Source organism: Vicia villosa, linkage group LG2 (assembly GCF_029867415.1).
Source record: "Vicia villosa cultivar HV-30 ecotype Madison, WI linkage group LG2, Vvil1.0, whole genome shotgun sequence".
Taxonomy (NCBI): domain Eukaryota; kingdom Viridiplantae; phylum Streptophyta; class Magnoliopsida; order Fabales; family Fabaceae; genus Vicia; species Vicia villosa.
This window is the reverse complement of record NC_081181.1, coordinates 7614387-7640719: the sequence shown is the minus strand read 5'-3', so window position 1 is coordinate 7640719 and position 26333 is coordinate 7614387. Positions and strand designations below refer to the sequence as shown.

At 36.3% G+C, this 26333-nt stretch overlaps 1 protein-coding gene and 1 non-coding gene across 2 annotated transcripts; both read right to left on the bottom strand.

Moving 5' to 3' along the window:
* Positions 1-14462: 14462 nt before the first annotated feature.
* On the bottom strand, positions 14463-15164 carry LOC131648513 (protein HOTHEAD-like). The gene has a single exon (XM_058918265.1). It carries the CDS (start codon positions 15162-15164, stop codon positions 14463-14465), a length of 702 nt encoding a protein of 233 aa, XP_058774248.1.
* A 3550-nt stretch (positions 15165-18714) lies between these two features.
* Positions 18715-18788, bottom strand: TRNAI-AAU (transfer RNA isoleucine (anticodon AAU)). Its single transcript has one exon. It is a non-coding gene; the product is annotated as a tRNA-Ile (tRNA).
* Positions 18789-26333: the final 7545 nt, after the last annotated feature.

Sequence of the window (26333 nt, the reverse complement as noted above, 5' to 3'; positions counted from 1 at the left end):
GTCCACAATTTGAACTCTAACAATTCATACACACACGAACTGCGTCATTTCACGCTTCCGATGCGCACTCTGATTTCCCACAACAAACAGATTTACCAATTTCATAACCAACTTCCAACTCCTTCTAGTATTCACTAGAAACTCATTGTTCTCTCTTAACATACTCAACCTCTTCATATGCTGTGTCAGCTTGCACACCAGACAAAAGTCTTTGTATTATCCAATCAAAGGCAAAAAGCTAATCCAAACACATCCTTGTTTCACAACACAAGTCCTCATAGATCCTTAAGTGACCAAAATCGCCCTCTCAGTCTGACCATCCGTTTGAGGACAAGACGCCAAACCCAACGCAACTTTGTACCCAAAGTACTTTGCGAACCTTATCAAAATTCTAGAAATGAACCTCGGATCTCAATCTAAACAATACCTTTCGAAACACCATGCAAACAAACAAACCAACAAACAATTTTATCAACATACCACTCGCCCGTACTTCCATTGGTTAATCCATTCTTATCGAAATAACGTGAGCAGACTTCGTCAATATATCCACAATAACCCAAATCACCTCACAATTACTCGATGTCCTTGGCAAACAAGAAACAAAATCCATAGAAATGCTATTCCACTTCTACTCAGGAATGGATAACAGTTACAGGAAACCAGACGACTCCTGACAAGTCAAACACAAATAAACAAATCCCTTCATATCCTTCTTCATTACTTTGCCACTAAAAATGACGTTCTCAAATCTTGATACATCTTAGTAGCATCAGGATGAATACTCAAATCACCACGACACACTTCATCCAAAGTCCCCATTTCAAATCCGAACATTAGGAATACAAACTTGATCATGACATCCCATGACATTGCTCTTATCAATCCGAAGATCGCCATCTTTATCTTTGACTAATAAATGTCATCTTATCAACCCATTCAAATCCGATTTCCGACCTTTTCTAATCTCATCAAGGATACCATAAGTAAGCTTTCACATATAAAGCTCGACACTTGAAGAAGTCGCTTTACGAACCAAACTCAAATCTCACAACTGTTTCAACAATCACAATACTCGAATCATCAACATAGACGTATGCAATGGTTTCTCACATTCAACTCGTTCTGATCAAAAAAATACTTCAAACTCTTGCAGTCACTTACACACACAAATCTCGATCCGAATAATTAGTGCCTTCAAATTCCCCAAACAGAAATAACAACTGCCAACTCCAAATCTTGCGACAGATAAATCCTTTCAAAAATCTTAACTTGCATAAAAGCATAAACCACCCCTTACTCCTTGAACATTCACGTCACTCATCCAAAAACACACACAAGGAAACTTAGCAAACAACTTCTTCTTCCCAACACGGACAAAACAATTCTCAAATACTTAGCATGATCATCTTCACACTGACGATACCTATACCTCAAATCAAACTTGCAAAACAAACAAGCTCAAACCAATTTGATCCATCAAAATATCGATCCTCGAAAGTGGATACTTTTCCTTAACTGTCACTTTTCTCAATTGTCTAAAATTGACACGAAGCCTCATAGAACCTTCCTTCTTAACCAACAAAACATGTGCACCCTACGGCAACACACTCGAACGAACAAACCTCTCCTCAAGAAAATCCTTAAGTCGACTCCTCAACTCTTTCAACTCAAAAGTTGGCATCTAATACGGAACCCTCGACACAACAATAGTTCTAGGAACTAAATCCATCAAAACAGAACTCTCAGACGAAATTCCCCTTTTTCTACGACGAATCACTTAAACCTTCGAGAAACACTTATACAAATGCACAACTATCCGCAATTCCCACAATTGCTCTTTCTCAAGGACATCCAAAGTCGTTGACAACATAAACAACGTCGTACCACCTTGCACCGACTCATTCACCTCCAATATTATCAAACTAGCCAGATAAGCCTATCACGTCCAATACGATTCCGTCTACTATCAACAAGAGATTAAGGGTGATCAAGTCCTCAATTTGTCAATAGGTAGCCGATAATCATAATAGAGTATAAACTATCAGTACTAACATTAATAATATTCTTTTCCAACTTTTGCTCATAGCACAGAAGCACTATGATTCCATAATTCACAAATCTCTCAAGATCATCTGAACCAGCCAACCCGACATCTTGTAGCTACGTACCAAAACACTTCTAACAAATCCCAAGAATAAAATTCCCGAGATCCTACTCAACTCTTCATACTCCTAATTCTCACTCGAGTTCCAAAACGTTTCTAACAACGTCAATAACTCCTACAACAAAGTCTACCACAATACTTTCCTTAATCATTGATCCAACAACGACACTTCACACAAGGCTACTCAAACAACAACTTCATAGTCCATCAGTAGCGTTAGAGCATCACAACTCTCTAAATTCCATTCCTTAGAATTAACCAACATCTACTCCGTGACACTCCAACTTGATAAACAACCAAAGTCTTAAGTCCAAGTCGCCTTCACTTCAGAAAACAACAAAGTCCAACAACACTAGTACTGCTGCCCTCAATAACATACTAACATCTTGCAACTGAAACATATCCGAGAAGCATATGTTCTCCCCCACTTAGCTGCAAACCACTCCTGCATACAACCGACTAGAGGCACAACAAGTACTGAAAGTGCTCCACACACTTATCACATACTAAGGAATTAAACAACATTAGACAACACTGGCCGGACAGACCGACCTGCTCTGATACCACTGATGTAACACCCCAATTCTACCCAAAGCATTTAGGCAAGAAAATATCAGAGTATTTAAAATTTCATACAACACAATTAGGATGTTACACTAAGTAACCAAACAAACACTTTGAAAACAAACGGACATCAGCGATGCCGAAAGCATACATACCTGCCAATAACATGATACATAACACACGGAAGGTATGAACATATATATATACATATAGCTCTCCCTCTCAAAGAGGAGTTTTCCAAAATAAAGTGTTTACAATATACTACAGCATGTTATCACATATACATATTCAAAAGAGTCATATACAAATAAATAACAACAGACTCCCGACTCCCCGGTGTTACGTATCAGAGCGACCGACAATACCAACTGGAGAACTACCTCTTCCAAAGACTCCCAAAGCGGCTAATCTGCAGGATGCCACTCAAGCATCAAATCAGCATAAGGGTGAGAATATAATTCATAAAGAAAGCATGACAAATATAGTAATGCCAACAAGTATCATCAATAATCATACAACAAAGTAATCCACTAAGTCATCCACAATTAATATATAAGTAATGCGACACATGAATGATAACATAAATTATACAGACCGACGATGATGAATGAGACTCGACTATGCATATGCATGTGGTACCAAATCCGGAGTAAAACTCCTCCTTGTCAATATGACAAAAACACCTGCCGAGCAATATGCTGGGACTTTATTCCACTCAGGAAGCCCGCAGGCTGTCGTCATCGAGCACGCAGCTCCCACTGATGACCTCTTGCCACTCAGGCTAATATACATTACCGAGCATTAAGCTCCTACTGGTAACCAAGCGTGCACGCTGTCGTCATCGAGCACGCAGCTCCCACTGATGACCTCTTGCCACTCAGGCTAATATACGTTACCGAGCATTAAGCTCCTACTGGTAACCATGCCCGCAGGCCATCTGTTAACAGCATTCTGCCATTAACGTATTGAAATGTTATGCTGTGCAAATATATGACTCTATTACACGACAACAACCTCATCAACAATATAACACGATCATACACTCACGTTACATCGTTTATATTCTATCCAAAAGGATACATCACCGATTAATAACATCGTTATCAATTACATCACACCATAATTGCCACTCAGGCGTTAATAAGCACACAACACACATTCATCGTCAAAACATACTAGCCACACCGGCATAACTGAACGTATAATACACATATACTCATCAAATTAATATTGGCCATCGGCCCACAACTTCATCAACAAGTTGTAATAACAACAATTCAACAATAGTAATACATCGTTCTCATAACAACAATTACTTGCCATAAGGCCACACATCATGTTAACAACAACAACCAAACATCGTCACATATCCACATCACACCGACTATATTAATCCACACGGATACATCACCAAAATTGCCACTTGGGCGTTCATAGTCACACAACACACATATACCGCCAAATCACACTTAATTAGTAAACATCATTTCACAAAATACATTTATGAATAATCATTCAACCACCAACACATCCTTCCTTATCATAAAGCATACTCAAGGGTTCTCATAATACTTCAAATAGCACATAGAAACGACCTACGGTTCAAAAGATACAACAAAACAAAGTTTGGAAAAACAAAATTTAACACAGTCCGCTTGAGCTCCGCTCAGCGGACCCAGGCAGAGATTTTTCTGCAGAAGGACCTCCGCTCAGCGGACTCCAAGCGGACCCAGGCAGAGATTTTTCTGCAGAAGGACCTCCGCTCAGCGGACCCCCTCCGCTCAGCGGACCTGCGAAAACCTAGAAAAACCAGTTCCGTAACAGACCTACAAAACCCCATCCAAACCTCTCCAAACCTCAAATAAGCTCCCCTACACATCTTACACAATCCATACATTCATTCTAACAACCAATGATCCATGGTTTACTCACCAAATGTCAAAAACCTAATATTTCCTTCATGGGCAAGAAAACATGGATAGATGAAAAACAAACATGATCAACAAGGATATCTAGCATCATACAACACATACACACCACAAAATCAAGTTTATAACATCAAAACTCACAAAACACCCAAACCACCATTGTTGGTCAATCTTAGAAAAAGAGTAAGAACAAGAACAACACAAGCAAAACTACAAGAATCATACAATCTAGATAAACTACATTCACCCCCTTACCTTGGTTGGATTCTTGGCTCTAGCTTGGTTTGGATTTCCACAAATCTCTTCTTCTCTTCTCTTCTCTTCTCTTCACAAGTTTCTTTCTTTCTCTCACAAAATATCTCAAAATATATCTTTTCCTCTCTATATCTCTTTCTATTTCTCTACTTCTCATTTTCCCCCACTCAACTCTCATAAATTCTAATTTTGGCCCAAATGTTACTAAACCTCTAATTCTAGCCCCTTTAACACCAAAACATAATAATTACACACATGGAAGTAATAAGTAAAACATTAGCATAATTAATATTTACCTACTGACTCGACTCAAAAACGGTAAAATTAGGGAAATGTAGCAAACATCACAATTAATCAGAAAAACACATTTACGGGCGTTACAGTGACACTTATGACAAAAAGAACGTACAAAAGAGATACATAGAAAATATGAGATGCATAAGAAGTAAAAGGAGGTTTACCTATTTATAGCTGCCTTATGAGGATTTGAGTGTGTATTCCAAGGGGTGCAGTTACTATGCATAGATAAAAATCTATGCACCGTGCATAGATTATTATGGACCCTTGGATCATTGGATCAAATTCTAGACATCAATTGTTATTACTCAATACTCAATACTCACCACTCAATACCTAATACTCAATACTCAATACTTGATTAAAAACATGATCCAATGGCTTATATAGACTTATGCATGGTGCATAAGGATTTTCCTTATGCATATTAGCCAAAGCCTATTCCAAGTGTGTATTAAGTACAGGTTGCGGTGATTGAAATCTTGGGATTCACTTCTTTCTTATTTATCATCTTGAGGACAAGGTTTCTTTTTAAGCACCAAGGGATGTTAGTACAAGTGCAGATTCCAATCCATAAGTCACAGACAAGCCCAAAAGGATTATGTAGGCCCAATCCATAAGTCATGGACAAGCCCAAAAGGATTATTAATACAAAATTATCATGCTGACAATTTAATCTGTTAGATTTCTTCTAGATGGTATTAGATGTCATAGTCCTCCTCGCATCACTAGGATTGTAGCCGTCATACTCCTTGCATCTCTAGAATTGTGGATCTGATATTTGTAATCTAGCCATTAGATTCAATACACTGTAGCTATATATTGAATGCATTATCTTGAATGAAAAACAACAAATAAATTTATCATCACTTTGTCTTGTTTATTCTTAGTAGGATTCTTCCTTGTCCTACTAATTTCAAGAGATAACTTTAATAGTCTAAAAGATGACTGTCAAACACCCTTATTTAGTCTTTACTGTATGAAGGTCAAATGAGCAGCAAAATCATATGTTTGTTTGAAAAATAACTTTCTTTTTTTTTTTGAATAAGATTAAGATTAAACCAAAACAAACTGATACAAAAGGAGGGGGGACATCGGCCAAAACCCTCTCAATGCGGCGTAAACCTAAAGAATGGCAAACCAAGCCTATTCTTTACAAAATCTGCCCTCAAAAAACTAGGAATGCTACTATAATTAGTGTAATCATTAATCGTTAGACCTATATTCGCTAGAGAATCTGCACAACTATTACCTTCTCTAAAAATATGAGAAGCCACAAAAGACATACTTGTCGTAATATTCACATAGTTAATCCATCTAGTACGGAGATGCCACGGAACAACGAACGACGAAGTGAAAGCACGCACCACCGCTAAAGAATCAGTTTCAAGCCAAATTTTTCTCCACCCTTTCTCATGGGCGAACTCAATAGCTAACATAGCACCGGTGAGTTCGGCGATGAGCGAGTTAGAAATACCGATAAAAGAAGCAAAGGCACCCATGAATCTACCATCAGAATCTCTAGCAATACCACCACAAGCGGAAGGGCCCGGATTTCCTTGAGAAGCACCATCACAGTTAAATTTAATCCAATTACCCGAGGGAGGCTTCCAAATAACTTCCACAATTGTAGGGGCAGCAGGAGGATGAATAGTGACTTTAAACATTTTTAACACCTCAAACTCTTTGATGTTGATGAAAGATGGAATTTTAAAGGCATTACCTGCTAAACAACAAACCGAGACAATACCCGCGATAGAGGAGGCTGTAGCGATGCTTCGGTTCTTAAATCTGACACTGTTACGCGCCATCCAAACAGCATTAAACACATGAATAATCGCCACTTGCAGCAGCATCTTGCAGCTAGCATGCCATTGCCGGTTATACAAAATCAAAATATCCTCCCAAGAGTGGATGCTCATGTGGCACTTGAAAACATTCCCCAGCCATCGCCAAATAGTCGCTGCATAATCATAGTAATAAAAAAGATGAGAAGCGCTCTCTTCAGCCCCATTACAAAGGCTGCACTTGGAAGGTAACGAAAAGGACCGCCGCTTTAATTGCTCGTCGGTAGAGATCTTGTTAAGCAGAATTCTCCAAATCAAAAAGGATTTTGAAGGTGGAATGAATTTGGACCAAACCAACTTCCACCAATCGACTCTGTTACCTGGGCATCTCTTGAAATCATAGGCATCTTTGAGAGTGAGCAGCCCCGAAGCCGTATGATTCCAAACCCGTTTATCCGGTCGTAAATCAAAAGGGATGTGACAATTAATAATTCTGACTTGAACCTCCATTGGAAGATCAGGACTGCTACAAAAATTCCAACCAGAACCCGTGATGAAGGAGCTAACACGAAGATCTTCCGGCAAGGGACTGCTGCCCACCACAGAACACAGCGGGACACCACACCAAGAATCAAACCAGAAACGAATTGACTCGCCATTACCAAGCAACCAAGATGAGTTATCGGTTATGGTAGATATATCCGCTTTAACACTCGACCAAATCGAAGAATGAACATGATAGTTGATGAACTTATTATTCCTCATAAACCGCCTCCTCATGAGAGTGGCCCAATGGTCATCTGAAGAAATAAAATCCCAAGCAAGCTTTAAATTAGTCGCCGCATTAAGATCAAGGAGAGATCTTATGCCAAGACCACCTTCGGAATAAGGCTTGCAAATACTTTTCCAGGCAACCGTTACTGTTTTGCTAACAGCCACATCGCCGCTCCATATAAAATTCCGGGCAGCACGATCAATTCTTCTCAATAACGAAACCGGCCAAGAATAGATGGACATAGAGTGGATTAGCATGCTTTGAATGGAGGACTTGACAAGCTCCACTCTACCGGCGAAGGATAAAAGAGAACCTTTCCAAGAAGCAAGCTTGAGGATAATTTTGTCCGCGATAGGAAGCAGAAACTTCGCACAGGGCTTCCCTTTAAAGATTGGGACGCCGAGATAGGTAAAAGAATTGGTACCAACCTTGAAACCAGTCAACGAAGACAGAATATTCAGCCGAGAAATTGTCATAGCCCCTCCATAAATAAAGGACTTCCCAAGGTTCACGACTTGACCAGAGACTTTAGCATAAGAATCAAAAGCTGCCACCAGCCTACGCGTATTACTAAAACTCCCCTTGCAAAAAATCAAAACGTCATCCGCGTAAAGGATGTGAGAAGGAACCCGACTCGAGTTGATACCCTTGATTAAAGAGAGCTTACCCGAGTCCACCAAAGAACTAATGAGCCTACTGAGGACGTCTTCCGCCAAACAGAAGAGGAGAGGAGAGAGAGGATCTCCTTGACGGACCCCTCGAGTACAGTTGAAGAAGCCTTTAAGAGAACCATTGACCGAGATGGAGATCCAGGCAGAATGAAGAATACTGTGAATCCACTGGCAGAATTTATCATTAAAACTGAATTTCTTCAGAACGTAAAGCAGAAAAGACCAATTCAGAGTATCAAAAGCTTTCTTTATATCCACTTTGAGGGTCACATTACCGCACCAACAATTAGAGTCCAGCAAGTTGTAAGCCTCTGAAGCTAACGCAATGCAGTCCTTAATTTTCCGCCCTTGAATGAACCCACGTTGCTCTTTAGAAACCAACATAGGCATGATCACCGCAAGCCTAGTCGCAATGATTTTAGCAATAATCTTGAACTTGAAATTAGACAAAGCAATGGGACGAAACATGTCCAAAGAATCCGCATTGTCCGTCTTGGGAATAAGGACAAGAACATTAGAATTAAATCCTTGAGGAATCCACCCCGATGTGAAAAACTGAATCACGGCCTCCGAAACCTCCTTCTAATGATCTCCCAAAAAGATTGATAAAAGGATGCTCCGAAACCATCGGGACCCGGAGCGCTGTCACTATTAAGAGAAAATACTGCTTCTTTAATTTCACTCCAAGAAGGGATCAATGTGAGCAAAGAGTTCATTTCCTCCGTCACCAGCCCCGGAATGGTAGAGTCCACTAAGGAAAAATCCTGCAAAATAGAAACATTAGAAGCAAACAGATTTTTAAAATAATCAACCGTGTGCCCAGCAATTAGATTTGGATCCGACAGAGTGTCATTCCCATTCCTGAGGATCGAAATGGGCTTGAAAGCATTCCGAATTTTGGTCATCCGGTGAAAAAAAGCAGTATTCCTATCTCCCTCAAGATGCCATTTAATCCTGGACTTTTCTTTCCAAAAACAATCCTCAATGTCCAAAGCCAGAGATAGTTTATCTTGAGCATCCTTTTCCAGCCTGTTAAAGTCTCCATCCGCTCTCGAGCGATTTTCTTGAAGAGATTTAAGCTCAGCTTCAGCCTTCTGAACATTAAGAGTAATGTTACCGAAACAAGAAAAATTCCAAAGCTTAAGCTCTTTCTTCAGCATTTGGAGCTTTTTACCAAGGACCACCATTGGACACCCCCACACTTTCTGCTTCCAACAGTCTGCAACCAGAGAACTACAGTCTTTGTGAAGCGTCCAAGCTTTAAGGAACCGAAACTGCGATACCACTTTAGAGACACTAATTGAAAAATCAAGAAGAATAGGGTGATGATCAGAGCGAATTTTGGCTAGAGTACAGACAGAAGTGTTAGAGCAGAGAGCCAACCAGTTGTGATTAACAATAACACGATCTAATCGTCTCTCAATGGTGTAAGGTTGCTCCCTCTTATTGGACCAAGTAAAGAGAGCCCCTTTAGTAGGAACATGAAAAAGGTGATTAGAATCTGTCCATAATTGGAAGTCTTTGATAGGACCAAGCGCCGGAGCCAATCTCCCACAATGCTCATGAGCACCGAGAATAGCATTGAAGTCACCTAAAAACGTCCAAGGCAAATCATGCCTAGCTTGAAGAACCCCAAGCGCCGCCCACAATTCCTTCCGTTTGAACAAATTAGTGGAGGCATAAACTGCAGCTGAGGCAATAGTATAGTTATCTAAGACAAAAGAAAAAGCAACAAACTGATCCGAAACTTCCAGGACAGTCGGGTCGAAATCCAACTTACATAAGCACCAGAGAGATGGCAACGAAGAAAGAGTCACAGCAAAAAGCTTATAACCCAATCTGTGAAACCAGTTAGAAGGCATATTGGCGAAATCAGTTTTCGGCTCAGCAATAAAAAGGAAACTAGGTTTGTGACAACGAATTAATCTCTTCAGAGCTAATCTTGACGGGGGATTAGCAATGCCCCTTATGTTCCAATATAGACTCATCATAAGGAAAGGTTCTTTAGGCCTGCTTTGGACCTTGTACCATATTTCTGATTAGAGTTAGGTTGCTTCTGCTTTTTCTTCAAATTGGATAATGCTTTAGAGAAGGTGCCACCACCACTATTTTGAGCAACCTCCTGAGTATCTGCAACTGCCTCCACTGCAGCAAGAGTATCCCAGGAATTCCTGAGAAAAAAACTATCCCCTGAATCAACATCCACCGCTGCAACAACTTTCCTTCCCGTAGCTTCTGTGAATTCCGACTGAGAAGACTCATTTTCTGCCTCCAGATGAGTGACAAAATTAGGAATGCCAGTGGTAATAATGGCTGCATCCACATCATGGTTCTGAGCTGCTGCCACAACATGGTTTTGAGCTGCTGCCTCAACATGGTTCTGAGCCTGGACAACAGGATCCCCAACAACGTCCGGGCTTGAGGCCACTTCTAAAATGATTTCCTGCCCATTGTCTCTAGCGGAATTAGCGACTTCAACATTAGACTTGGCTGCCCTGGACTTCTGAACAAACACCTTGGGCTGCTCCGTCCTCGAAACCAACTTACAGTTATGATTACCATGCCCTGTTTTCCTGCAGTGGGAGAAAAAATCTGGAAGGTTTTCATACTCAATATCTGCAAAGAAAGCGAATCCCTCCCTTTCCACCAAAACATTATAGCTCAGAGGAAGAGTAAGGTCCATATCCACCAACACACGAACATATTGCCCGAATGTGCGTTCCACTCTGGATTTAGCTGCCGTAGAGTCTATGCAAATCGGAGTTCCAACACTGCTAGCGATGGCAAAAAGAATCCTTGGACGCCAATATTCTTGAGAAAGACCAAAAAATCTAACCCACACCTGAGCTGAGTTGTTATTTTGAATAGAGGGATTAAAGTCCCGAGTCCAAGCGAACAATCTCAAGGAACCGGGATTGAGGTTAATAGAGCCTGCTGCTCTAACTCGTCTCACATCTTCAGCACATGAAAACATGAACTCATAGTAGCCTTTACCGAGAGAGAGAACCCCCCAGCCTTTGAGGTCAGACCAAATCGTAGACAATTTAGACCGAAGCGCGAGAACAGTGAGAGGGTTAGCACCTTTGGGCCACAAAATCCTGCCATGAAGATTATTTTTGCAATCCTGTAGCCCAGCCTTGTATTCCTCCTCTGGGATAGTGATTGAAAGTCTATCACCCTTAATTATGGGTTGTGGAAGTTGAGAAAAGGGAATATCACACACCCCTTTGAGAGCTTGAAGAAACGATTTATTCTGGTGTTCTAATGGAACAGTGACATCAGCAACCTTTGGAGAACCCTGAGCAGAACTCCCTTGCACTAATTCTGGAAAAAGAGAAGAAGGATCCGTGGAATCTAAACAAACGAGTAAAAATAGCACCGCAGGATCACTAGACAGAGAGAAATTAGAAAGGGGGTAACGAAACCCTAGCAGAGTTCATCGTCCAAGATCGGTCTCTAAAAATATAGTTAGTTCCCTTTGAAAAATAACTTTCAAACAAAGACATATTTCAAACTTTCATAAAATATTTGAAAAATACATAGACTGTTCGCTTATGTTAAGGTGACTACATTGAACAAATAAATTTAGTGGTTTAAAAAGATTTTTTTTAAAATAAAAAAAGCCCCTTAAAAATTTAGACCAATAAAATTTGAGATATTTTAAAGATGATTTATCTTTTAAATATTAAAAAAATATTAAAGTAAATCTTTTAACTAATTAGTTATTAATTTCAATATCGTAGACAATTTTTTTGGGTTTAAACCGGACATTATCCGTGCATAATTGCAAAGGCTAATCTTTTGAGTCGAGAAAAGTTATAATGTGTAACAAAACTCTCACTCGAAAAAATTTAACACTACTATAAGTCTAGAGCTAGTTTTGAACCCTACACTTCTAATTAAGTTAATAGACAATTGATTTTTCTTGTCTATTTTTTCGTACTTCGTCAATAAAGATTAAGATTTAGCTATTAAGATTTTGATTTTCTACCACTTTTAATATTTTAATTTCCAAAATCTATTTTCAATTTTATTTTTCAATCTTATAAAATAAATAATATTAATTATAAAACCACTCATTTTATTTATAAAATAACACAAGTATTATAAACTTCAAATTCATCAATTTTAGTCGATTCACATCAATTTTTATTGAATGAATACATAATCGATCCAATAACTAATTTAAACTAATTATCCATTTCAATTTTTGATTTGACTCAACCAACCCATCTAGATTTAAAACACTAGATTGATTAATTGAACGAAAAACTAGAAAATACACATACATTATTATACATATCAATACTAATCAAATTTACTCATACACAATTAACAATGAAATATTTTTCTCTTATTTAATTTGTAAGTGATAGAAACTAGAAGAAGAAAACCCCCCTTACATAATTAGTTATTCCAATTTGCCTTTTTATCAAAATTCTCAGTATCCCAATTTGCCTTTTTATCAAATTTGGCATTATCCCAACTATGATATAGACCATCTTTTCTCACTGACCAATATACTTTTTGATGAGCTAATCCACCTTCTTGATCACGATCATATAGAAAGAATAATAAATGGTGTGGATCCCAATTTAATTCACATTTTTTTGTTTCAAAGTTGGATAAAAAGTTAAAAGGTTTTTCAGATTCCAAATTATGAGTCTTTCCATTATCAAAGCTGCAAATCATGGTTACCTCTCCTGAGCCAGAAGGCATGTTATTGACTATGGAAAGAGAGAGTATGTTGATTTTTGATTCATTTAGGTGAGTTTCAACAATGGGTGAATTTGTTGTTGATTCACTCACACTCATTAAATCACGTGAAGCTGTTGAAATATTCAAACACACAAGTATTAAGATTGACACATACACTGAATTTGACATTTTGTTTTTTAGATTTTCACTTCACACACACACATATATAAGACATGATCTATTGATATCAGGTCAGGTGTTCAAATATTTTTTTTACACCAAATCTTGTCTATTCAATTTTGTTAATTTAAAGGTCTATATTTATTTATTAAATTTGGAATTTCTATTTAAAAAATATAATATAATTTTTTTAGGGTTAAATACGTTTTCAGTCCCTATAAATATGCGACCCTGCATTTTTAGTCCATATAAAATTTTTCTCTTCTAAAATTTTTATACATGCAATTTCAGTCCATGCTATTTTCTAAAATTGTAAAAACTGTTTAATTACCCTTTAATTTTTAAATTTTTGAATAATTTTTTTATATATGTTTAGAATACTTTAAAATATTTATTTACCAAATTTTATCTCTATCTAAAGGTCTATATTTATTTAATAAATATAATTTGTTTTCTTTTTAATTGATAAATGAGATTTGTTTTTGAAATTTTATCTCTATCTAAAGGTCTATATTTATTCAATAAATATAATTTATTTTCTTTTTAATTAATAAATGAGATTTTTTTTTTGAAAATTTATCTCTATCTCTTTTCTCTTATTCTTTTTCTACTTGATATTCAAAGTTTTAATTTAAAATAATAATTTTACATATTATATTTTATATATTTTTAAAATTATTCCAATATATATTATGAAAAAAATAAATAAATATTATTATCTCTTTACAACTCATCTTTTATGAAAATTATTCTCTATCTCTCTGTTAAGATGCAAAAACAAACCCTAACAAGGCTTACAAAACTAAGAGAAACAAGTAAACAAACTAAGAAAATAGAATTAAAAGATAACTTTGATTTTCATTCATTGATTTCTAATGTGTCAATGACACTACATATATAATGTTACTAATGGGCCAATAACTAAAATGCCCAAATTCTAGTGGAAACCCAATTCAATAACAATTGAACTAAAATACCAACTAATATAAAACCTTAAATTAATAATTCTAATTAAACTAAAAATATTAACATATAACTAAATACTCTCTATCATTGCCGCAGGGTTCACTTGAACCTTGTCCTCAAGGTTCTAAAATAACTCCCGGATCCCATTGCTTAAACGGATGATGTCTCCCAAATCTAATATACACAGTTTCGATTACTCTTGATGAATTTGATTCCTTTGGCACTTGTTTCATTCTTGTCACCATTGTGATGAAAGATGATACTCTTAACTGTGGCATTCACAAGAACAGTAAGATTCTTGGGATTTCCATCCTCTAGAAGATCAGCAGAGGTATGTCTTTGTCCAAATCCATCAAACACACTCCCAGAAATCTTAGTTCCCTTAAGATGCTCCAAACTATAACCATTGTAAGGTAAAATTCCAGTTTCAAGAAGACTAAACTCAGCAACAGATTGCCACGGTGTGAGGAAATACGGAGGAAAAACAACTTTCGATTCAACCCATTCGTAAGCTTCTTTAACTAACATCTTATCCCAACCAACTTTCTCAACAAACTCATCACTTGTTCTACTATAAAATCCACCATTTATAGCTGATGATCCACCGAGAACTCTTCCTCGTACATTGCCAACATCGTCTTGCGACGTGAATCGTTGTGCTACGGTCATATGGTGGTTGTCATATTGAATAAATGGAAAACCATAGTATCTTCTATCAATCACCAAGGGATTTCCATATGGTGAACCACCTCTTTCTATGAGTAGCACAGAAAAGTTATGTGATAATGTAGCAGCTAATGGACAACCACATGTTCCTCCTCCAACTATAATGTAGTCATATGATTTACCTGCTACTTCTTCAACATCTGTTGTCATACGCCATTGTCTTTTACCTTGTTGTGATCATAAACATTTTAAGATTGAAGAGATCGCCAGAGGCTTCATATTGCTAAAGAAAATTTTCCGATTCATCTTCAAAGCCATTTGATTCCACTGTAAAATATAAATACCATAACACCACATTCTCCACGATTCCCGTGGCCAACAAAAAGCTTTGTCAGGTGGCCATTTCATCACCGAAAAGGAAGCCGACACCGACATACGTGACGAAAGTGCAGGGTTGTTGTCGTGACGATACCACATATGCAAGAAAAACCAGTTTGACAACCACGATTCATTTGCCATGATGCAACACTGCCGGTCTGGTGGCTCTAGTGGTGGTGGAGGATTTTCATTGACACATTAGAAAGCAATCAATGAAAAGAAATGAAATTTATTTTTAGTTTTATCTTTCTTAGTATGGATGAAAGCACCAATTGTTAGGATGCAAAAACAAACCCTAACAAGGCTTACAAAACTAAGAGAAACAAGTAAACAAACTAAGAAAATAGAATTAAAAGATAACTTTGATTTTCATTGATTGCTTTCTAATGTGTCACTGACACTACATATATAATACTCTCTATCACTCTCCCTTCTCATTGTCTCTTTCTATTATAATTTTATTAATTTTATATTTATAGAATTTTATTTTAAAACAAAAATTATTATAATTCCCATTGCGTGGAATTGGGCTAGTTATCCTGGGATCCGTTGCCAAGTGAGGTGCATGCGGGGAGGCTTATCCGGTCCAAGTAGGGATGTAACAATGAATGTTAATACTGTGTTCAAGTGGAACGTAGACAGTATGGTGAATGTAATTCACGGATTGTTACTCATAATAGTACGTTGATGTGTTGGTAATGAATGGAATCCTATAGATGATTGTACTCATTATTGGTTGATAGCAATACTGTTAGTGTGTTATTGCTTATGCATGTTATGCGGTTTGTTGTATTCATGATGAATGATAATCTTCATGGGTTTGATGAAATGATGTTGCATGCTTGGTATTGTGCATGCATATGCATCTTGGTGACACTAATTCTCATTGTGAGGAATTTGGTGTGTATTGTCAATAGCCATGCCCGGGATATGGAAGGTGGGACTAAATTCTATTCAGGTGATAAGGACGAACCGAAGAGATTGTATCTGATTGATGGATTGGTATTGGTCACATGGTTCACTATTTTTGGTACCACATGCATCGTGTCTGTATTGCGTAAATTATAACATGTTAGGATGAATTCCAGTGTTATGGTTTTGTTTGTTATGGTTGTTGCATATGCTGAGATCTATGTTTGTGATTGGTGATAATTGAATAAAATCTGATTTTATTGAATAGGGTGATTAGTTTCTTATGAAATTCTGTTGTCTGGTGAATTTATAATGCTATTTAATCATGATGTAGTCTCACCCTTACTTTGATGATTTTAGATTAAAGTTAAGCGGCTTAGGCTTTGGGAGGATAACTCGTAGAGTTATGCTATTTTTTTATTTACGTGTCGGTGTCATGCTCTGAGACTTGTAACACCGGGGGAACGTTGTTTTGAGTTATTAGACTTTTGAAATTATCTCATTGTTTTGTTTTTGATAATACTTTTGATAATGTAAGGCTGTGACCTTGATGTTTTATTTGTTATTTGAGATATCCGAATCTTAGAATGATTTTCCGCTGTGGTTAAAAACATGTATAAGATCAATTATACGTGACTCTGATGTATGCATGGCATCAATGTTTTGGAAATTATTATTTTAAAATAAATTGTGACGCCTTATTACATGTTTAACTCTGATTTACTTTATAATTATCGGGGGTATTTAGAAGGGTGTTACAGTATAGATGGTTAGGTTTTTTATATGTTTCCCATAATTTTGTTGTGCATAATTTTGTCCAGTTTGCAGGACTGAGTTGTGGAGGAAGAGTGACTAAAGAAATATTTATGGTCATTTGGTTTGCATGTATTTGGATCATATGGAAACAGAGGAATGGTAAGGTTTTCAAAACCATGGAGCAAGGCAACATAAATGGTGTGGAAGCAATTCAGTTACTGTGTTGGAATTGGATAAAGTCGAAGGTCAAAGGTTTTAGCTATGAGGTAAGCCAATGGATTTTGAATCCAAAAGAATGTCTTGGCTGAAGGAGTTCGTAGAACTTGCGATGCTGGTGTTGAAGTTAGTATCTAGATAATGGAATCGTGTTTGGAGATTTTATGTGCTACGCAGGTTATTTTCTATTTTGATTTTGCAGCTGGAGGTTGTATGTTGACTTGCTTTTAGTACTGGTAGAATTCTGGATGCAGATGTTGGCTAAAGGTGGTTTTCAGTTCGGCACAAGTGGTTTTTCAGTTTGGCTAAGGGTGTAGGTTTTGGACAAGCTTGTATCACATCAACTTGATAATGGTAAAGGAGTCGGGGTAGTGCAGTTGGTTGCTAAATGTCAAGTGTGGTTCATAATGTCAACGCTCTTATAATTTCGACAAGAGCTGTTTGATCGATTTTTTGTTTGGTCGGATTTTAGTTATGGTTGAGCTGTTTTCATAATGCATTATATGTTTGATGTGGAAAAATCATAATTTTTTCTTGCCGTTACAATTTGTTATATTTGTTTTACTGTAATGCCACTGCATTGTTGACTCAGCTGAGGGTTGTATGAAGTTAGCTACATTGATGAAATTCAATTGACTTCTTGGAGATGGCTCAAGGATATGGATTCAGTCTGGCGGTTAGTTTGGTTGCGGGAAGTTTTTGTTGTAGTGTTGTGCGGGCGGATTGATCAAATATAGTTTTTTTCCTGAGATTGTCTCCGGTTTGTTAGCAGCAAGGTGGGTTAGCTGCAAGTCTGAGGTTTCCGTCATCTGCTTCCTCGATGTGTCGGTGATTTCACGTGTTTAGGTTCTTCTGCACATGTTGCGGTCTTTATCTAAGCAAATTTGGTTACATGTAATTTTGTAGTGGCTCACTTGTACTGGTGTCTGTCATGTATTTTCTTATTTTTACTTTTATATTGGGAGCTATTTGGGTCTGTTATCGTTTTCTTCAGGATGGATGACTTGATGTTTCAAATTCATAGGATTGTGTCTTTAGCCCTTTCTAGAGGATGATGTATGTTGCTATGCATGTTGGTAGCAGGTGTTCTTGTGGCATCTCTTATGCCTTTAGAGTAATAAAATTGTTCTTTTGCCTTTGCATAAAAATAAATAATAATTAGAGCAATTCTTGCATGGACACGACCCTAAATCCACATTCTTAGGCACAACGAATAAGAAAGAGTTTTTTTTAAATTTATTTTAATTTTAATTTTTGTTTTAATTGGATTCATGGGGTGGTTGAGATTACGAAGGAGAGAGAAAAATCAGTATTTATTTTTTTAATTAATTAAAATTCTGTGATTGGTTGTGTGTAAAATAATTTCTTAGGTATGTGTCCACCTAAGAATTTTCCTAATAAATATGCCTCTGTTATGTTTCCAGGAATTGTACCATATTGGAGAGTTTCTCCTTGTAGAAAAAAAATTAAGAGTATATTTCCTTTTCTATTAAAAATATGGCCCATGCAGGTCTCGAACCTGCGACCTTCGCGTTATTAGCACGACGCTCTAACCAACTGAGCTAATGGGCCATTTGAGAACTTGTAAGGTCTTGCCATATTTATTTATGAAGATATAAAAACTTAGCAAAAACATTGTCGTATATATATACAGAAAAAAAGGCCATCAATAATTGTTAGTTGTGTCACATTGTCTCTCACTTAAGTTTAACTAATAATATTAGTATCCAAAAAAAAGTTTAACTAATAATACATCTCATTGAAAATCTTTCACACTTACTCATAAATCAAAGCTATTCAAAAATGAGTTAGGCGAGTATTTCTCAGAGTCCATTAAGATCCGTGAAGATCATATAAGTGTAAAAATTAGTCATAGACACAAGAAACTTTAAAATATAACATTAATTATAATTATGTTCCTTGTTTATAGACCTGTAATAAAAAAACCATGTTTATACACGCATAATATATAGTTGTAATGCTCATGTGGATAAGGAAAGCAAAAATGCCACGAGATATATATGGGAGAACAAACCAAACTTATGACCCCACATACAATAACCAACAAGAAGAATCACCTACAAGAATACTCGAATGAAGTAGGCTAATAGCTAGTTTTTGTTTGTCATGATGTTTTGATCAATTTTCTATAAATAAATCTTTAACAATTCATTTTAATATACATAATCATTCAAACATGTCTATTTATCATAACTTTGTCATTTATCTTCTTGCTTTACTTTTTCTTATGCATTTTTTAGTTTAGTAGCTCATCTACTATACAAACAATTAATAAAAGATTGACCAATATGACTATTATGTCCTTAGTTAAAAATTTCTTTACAAATAAAAAAGGGCAATTCGGTAACTAACAAAATCACATATCACTTTTTCAACCTTTTAATAATCAAGCGCTAATTGTCGGCCTCTCATTGGTCTAACTTTTTAACTTTTCAATAACCAACTTTTTCTCCCCAACACACTTCTTCTCTCTTACTTAAATTTTCAAATTTCTTTCACATTTCATTTTCCCACACTTTCTTACTTTCATTTTATTTATTTTCATTTAATCACAAAAATTATTAATAATCTATTTTTTTAACTTTAATAAAATTAAATATATATTTATCTCACGGGTCACTATCAATAAAATATTTAATTTATTTTAATCGATCATTACACATTTTCTCTTTCTTAATTAAAATTTTAAATTTCTCTCAAATTTTCTTCCCACACTTTCTTACTTTCATTTTAATTTTTTTTCTCTATTTATGTATCAACTCTAAAAAATAATTTATTTTTTAATTTTAATAAAATTAAAAATATTGCAATATCACGGGTCACTATCAACATAATACTTATTTTATTTTAATCAATCATTGTTTTTATTAGAGAGATAATATCCTTATTTTTAATTTTTTTTCTTTTCTTCATTTCACGAATTTTTTAAAGATTATTAAATACAATTAAATTCATATGATTATTGTCATTTTACATTTGTATTTAAATATATTTTATATCGGATCAAATAAATTTTTTATTTCACGGGTCATTATCAACAAAGTATCTATTTTATTTTAATCAACAATTAATATAAATTGAGAGATAATTTTTATTTTTAAATGTTAAAATTTCATTTTTTTATCTTCATCTTCCAGATTCTTTTTTTACATAATTATTTAATATAATTAAATTTATATAACATTTTTCATTTATAATTAAATCATTTATTAAAAATTTATATGTATCTAATTAATTTCATACAATATTAAATAAGTTTACCCGTGCGGAAGCACGGGTATCTTACTAATAGACGCACGGGTATCTTACTAATAGAGAACAAAAAAGAATCAATTTTCATCCTCTATGAACACATCTTTCACGACATAAATGTCCAAGTCATATTCAACATAATTTGTAGCCACATGGAAAGGATCTTCATATATCTTCATGATGCTTTGATCTTGTCGTCGAACACAATTATTCATTTCTTATATGGCTTTATGAATTATATTCATGAAACAAATGCGTGAATTAGTGCGACGACTAGAAGTACTATGCATATCTCAACATTTTCTCCCTATTTTTTCAAATGATAATGGGTTTTATGATACTCGCTAAACAATATATGTTGATCTTTCAACAATATATAAAAAACTTGACCAATCTTATTTATGTCAAATGATTTTTTTTTTGGTAAAATTTGAGGTATCATTTGACTCTGCCAAGTTAACACTTTGATAACTCGTCATTGCATGTGTCATTTAACATTACTATTTCCTTTTGATTATATCCATATATTAAATTTTATCTTTTAAATGAATTTTATCGGACAATTGTGACATATCTCTTAATTATTCACAAACCATTTTTTTTCCAAATATCATGATTTAAGCTAGATGCACCATCTACAATAAATCATGTTCTATTTTATAGTTAAACATCTAGATTTCATTTATTTAAATCTATTAGTGTAATCATCAATATAATCGTTGGTTTTTCTTCCTACGATAAAATTCTACTTTTGGGATAAAAATTCACATGATGTTCATATTATCATCAAATGAATTTTCTCATTTTACGCACATTTATATTACTAATTTTTTTCCAAAGACACATTTCTATAAAAAAATAATTCATAATGGAAACACATTTAGTACAGACAATTTCTAAATGCACCTCATGGATCTCTTATACACTGTGTAAAATTCCAATTATGCCCCTTTCTTCTATAGATGCACTTCTGGAAGCATCATTATTATCAAAAAATTTGATTCCTTACGTAGGTACATCAGCGAAACTGCGGAAGCATAATAAACTAGTATATATGGGGAAAAATACACATAAATTGAGTTTAGGCACTGTTCCATAGGTGCGTCAACGGAATGACTTAGCGCCACATTATTTCGTAGATGCACCTATAGAAGTATCTGATATAGTTTGACCCAGCTTGATAACTCCCCCATTGTTACATTTCTTCAAACTCTCCATATTCCACACCCTAAAAACCCTACATCATCAATACCTTATTTCACTCCAAAACTCAATCTTTTTGGTGCAACAAATCAAATGGAGCAAGAGAAGTCTCAATTTCAGATAAATAATCATCTTCAACCACTGCATTGCTCACATTATTCATCCTTTTTTTTGTGAAAAAATTTACGCTGCTTCCGTAGATGCATCTACGGAACATGTTGAAGATGAACACTTTCGTAGGTACATCTACAAAACAAAGTCTGTGTTATTTTTCTTGCAGTGTTGTAATTCTGTGTTATTTTGGTAATTGTTTGCAAATAGCTATGGTGCACCCTGATAATACCTCAAGAGAATTAGCTCCTTTAGTTGATGTTTCTACGAGTGTTGAAGGGGTAGTCGTAAAGGCGGTAGATGTCGGCGGTGACTTTAATAGCAAGCAAGACTTTGATAACCATGAAAGCATGCTAACATGGATTCATAGGAATGCAATTAACCTTGATTTTGGTGTGGTAGTAGGAAGATCGAATTATGGTACGACAAGAAGAAACCCTTTTGTAACAATGTTATGCGAAAGAAGCGGGAAATACCACCCTCCACTAAAGAATTATAAAAGAGACGACACAGGTACTAGAAATTGCGAGTGTCCATTTAAAATGCGTTGTTACATGTTGTCATACCCCAATTTTTTACCCTAAGATTATGAATCATTTGCATTTCAATCATCAATCAAGATCTCAATCTTGGAGTTTTATCTTTTGTGTTGTGCTTGTAACACTCCATTTATTTTCATAATTTAATTAAATTAAATTAATTGAATTATGAGGAATTAAGCAATTGGGCTTGAGTTGTGGTTAGTAAGGAAGGGGGTGCATTGGTAGGCCCTATTACTAATTAAAACAATTTTATTCCAATTTTAATAAAATAGGAGGAGTTGTGAAATAGAGAGGGTTACAGCATTTTGGGAAAAGAAGTCTGAACGTGAAAAGAGGAGAAGAGCGAAGAAGTGCGACACGAGGAAGAACGGAGAATCAACCTTCAGGTAAGGGGGGACTCTTCCGTTTATCTTCTATTATGGGATTATAGATGGTATGATAGAATTGATCGTGTTATTCGTATCAATTGGGTTGTGCTTAGGTTGTAGAAATGTTAGGTTTTGGGAGGATTGATGCATAATGATTATATTGATCATGTATTGGTGATAATTGGATGGTTGAATGTATTATAAATGTGTTATAATATGTGTTATTTCACTGTATGCGAAATCTGGTTGGAATGAGATTTGTTTGGTAGTGATTCGGTGAAAGAGGGACGAAATCGCAGGCTGTTTTCTGCTATTCGGAGCGCTGGAATTCGCCAGTTCGTGCCGCGTCCAGGAGTTGGCGCCGCGAACTGCTTGGCAGAAGGCCAGGAAGTTTTGTTGTGTTCAGTACGCGCCGCGAAACCTTGTTTGCGCCGCGAAGGCGTAGTTCCTTCTCGTTCCGCGCCGCGAAACATTGTTTGCGCCGCGAAGGCGTTGTTCCGATTCGTTCCGCACCGCGAATGTGTGTGGCGCCGCGTGCTGTTAGTTGTTGCGACAGGCCATTTTGGAAAAGTTGAAAATGTGTAACTTTTAAACCGTAAACCGGATTTTAGTGCCGTTTCGAGTACAGTGAAGCTAGTCGAATAATTTATATACTCAAATGGTGTTTTGAGTTGTGGCTTGAATTATTTTTAAAACACCCGATTTTATTTGTTGTGGTGGAATATGTTTATAGGTACACTAATGAATGTCTTACCTGTATGATGTTGTGGTTATAACTGGTGTTTATTATACATGTATTGTTGGTATGAAATATGTGTTTTATTGATGATTATGACATTGATCGATGTATGTGGGTGATGAGCATGTTATGGTTGATGCATGCATTCATAATCATTATGTGGCTGGTCCTTGACGATGGTGGATCAGTGGTAGCTAATTCTCATTGTGTGGAATTAGTGAGTGGGTGTTACAGTATCCTTGACGATGGTGGGTCGGTGAGTTGGGTTATCCCATATTTTGGTACCACATGCATGTAGTTGCATTGCATTAGGTTGTTTTGCTATTATAACATGAATGGAAGATTGTCCAATGTTATAATATGTGTTAGTTTGGTTGTTTGCTTACTGATTCTATGGTTTGAATCTGATCATAACTGTGATTGGGTGAATGGCATGTGAAATGATATTTTATTATTTATATCTCATAACATTAGTTAAATGTGAATGAGACTCACCCTTACTGTTGTTATTTTTCAGATTGAGGAGTAGCTCTCGTACTTAGTGAGGATTAGCTCGTCAAGTAGTTCGTTAGAGTCAGTTGGGTCTGTGTCATGCTCTAGTCGTGTAACACTGGGGGCGTCGTTTAGAGTTACTTGTTAAACTCTTTTTATTTTGGATGGATTTGTATGTTGATGTTTTAAGTCTGTGACTTGGCTGTTTGTTATTCAGATGTTAAAGATAATTCCGCTGTGTTAACATGATGAATCTGAATAAATTTGGTTGACGTTCTCCTTTATGGCATGACATGAGTATTATTGTTTAATTAATTGGAAGTTGTAATGCCCTTTTTCATGTTTACTCTGATTATTGTTTATTATTTATGCGGGGTATTAGAAGGGTGTTACAATAGTGGTATCAGAGCATAGTTGGTCGTTTGAGTCAGAGTCTTAGTGTCGGTTGACCCCTCGTATGCGATTAGTGTAAGCTTGACACTGTCGATACTTCTTGTTCTAATAAATATTGTTTGATATTTAGCAGAACAATGGCTGGAAGAGGAGGAAGGAACGACGACGCGATTGCTGAGGCTCTCGGTATGATTGCTGGTGTGTTGGGAGGGAATGCCAATGGAGCTGGAGTTGGTGCTGACAGGCAGCTGAATAGTTTTCAGAGGAACAACCCTCCGTTGTTCAAAGGCACTCACGATCCCGAAGGCGCCCAGAAGTGGCTGAAGGAAATTGAAAGGATCTTCCGGGTGATTGATTGTGACGAAAATCTGAAGGTGAGATATGGTACTCACATGCTGTCTGAGGAAGCTGATGATTGGTGGATGGCTAGTAGGGACGAACTGCAAGCTGCAGGTATTGCAATCACTTGGGCTGTGTTCAAAAGAGAATTCTTGCGGAGGTACTTTCCTGAGGATGTTAGAGGCAGGAAAGAGATTGAATTTTTGGAGCTGACACAAGGTAACCTGACTGTGCCAGAGTATGCGTCCAAGTTTATTGAGCTAGCAAAGTATTATGTCCACTACAATAATGATGAGGCTAGTGAATTCTCGAAGTGTGTTAAGTTTGAGAATGGTCTCCGTGATGAGATTAAACAGGGTATCAGATACCAGAGGATTCGCAGGTTTGTCGATTTGGTTGACTGCAGCCGAATCTTTGAAGAGGACAATATTAAACTGAAGTCGTCGCACTCTCGCGAGTTAGTCGACAGGAAAGGGAAAAAGCATATGGATCGTGGTAAGCCTTATGGTAAGGGTAACCAGAAAGCTGGAGGCTGGAAGAAGCCTAGTGGGGGAGACTCTAGTGCCCCTATTAAGTGCTTCAAGTGTGGAGAACCTGGACATCGCATTCACGAATGCAAAAGTGAGGAAAAGAAGTGCTATAGATGTGGAAAGGCAGGTCACATTGCTATTGAGTGCAAAGGGAACACTGTAACTTGTTTCAACTGCGGGGAAGAAAGTCATATTAGTCCTAAGTGTCTTAAGCCGAGGAAGAATCAAGCTGGTGGTAAGGTGTTCGCCTTATCTGGTTCAGAGACTACTCCAGAGGATCGGTTGATTAAAGGTACGTGTTTTATCCATAGCACTCCTTTAATTGCAATAATAGATACTGGGGAAACTCACTCGTTTATTTCATTGGATTGTGCTAAACGACTGAATTTGGAAATATCTGAGATTAATGGAAGTATGATCATTGACACTCCTGCGTCGGGTTCAGTGACTACTTCGTTTGCTTGTTTGAACTGCCCAATTGATATTTTTGGTAGAGAATTCGGAATGGACTTAGTGTGCCTTTGTTGAAAGTATTTGTGGGTAAATATTTTCTGTAATATATCGTATCCACAGGGATTGGTTAATATCACTGCCGTTCTATAGTTGTTTATTTTGAGTTAAGAAATTTGGTTTGGTTTGTTTTATACTAATAATAATATCAAAAGCAAATAATAAAATAAAAGCAAGTAAAGGACTTTGTGTTAACAAATAAAGAAAGATGTTGAGTCTTTAGGGTTCATCAACCTAATCCTATACAATTATCAATTAATTCACAATAGAACAATCCTTTGAATCATTATCTTCACTTATCCTCAAATAAGATTCCATGTCTGCAAATCAAATTAGATAACTTTTACCGGTATGAGATTCGATCTCTCCAAATCACAATAACGATAATAGTAATTAAGAACGATAATTATGAAAACCCAATTACAATTCCATCTCTGCAAATTGCAATTGAATCAATATAGCAACCTAGGGCAAAAGTTAAATCCTTTCTTTCGATCAAAGATTCAACAATGATGTAAATTAAAAGCAAGGTTTCTTATTGATAATAAATTCAAACAATTGTTCACAGGGATTAATCAATGGTAATGTATATTCATAGGTTAACTACTACCTTAGAC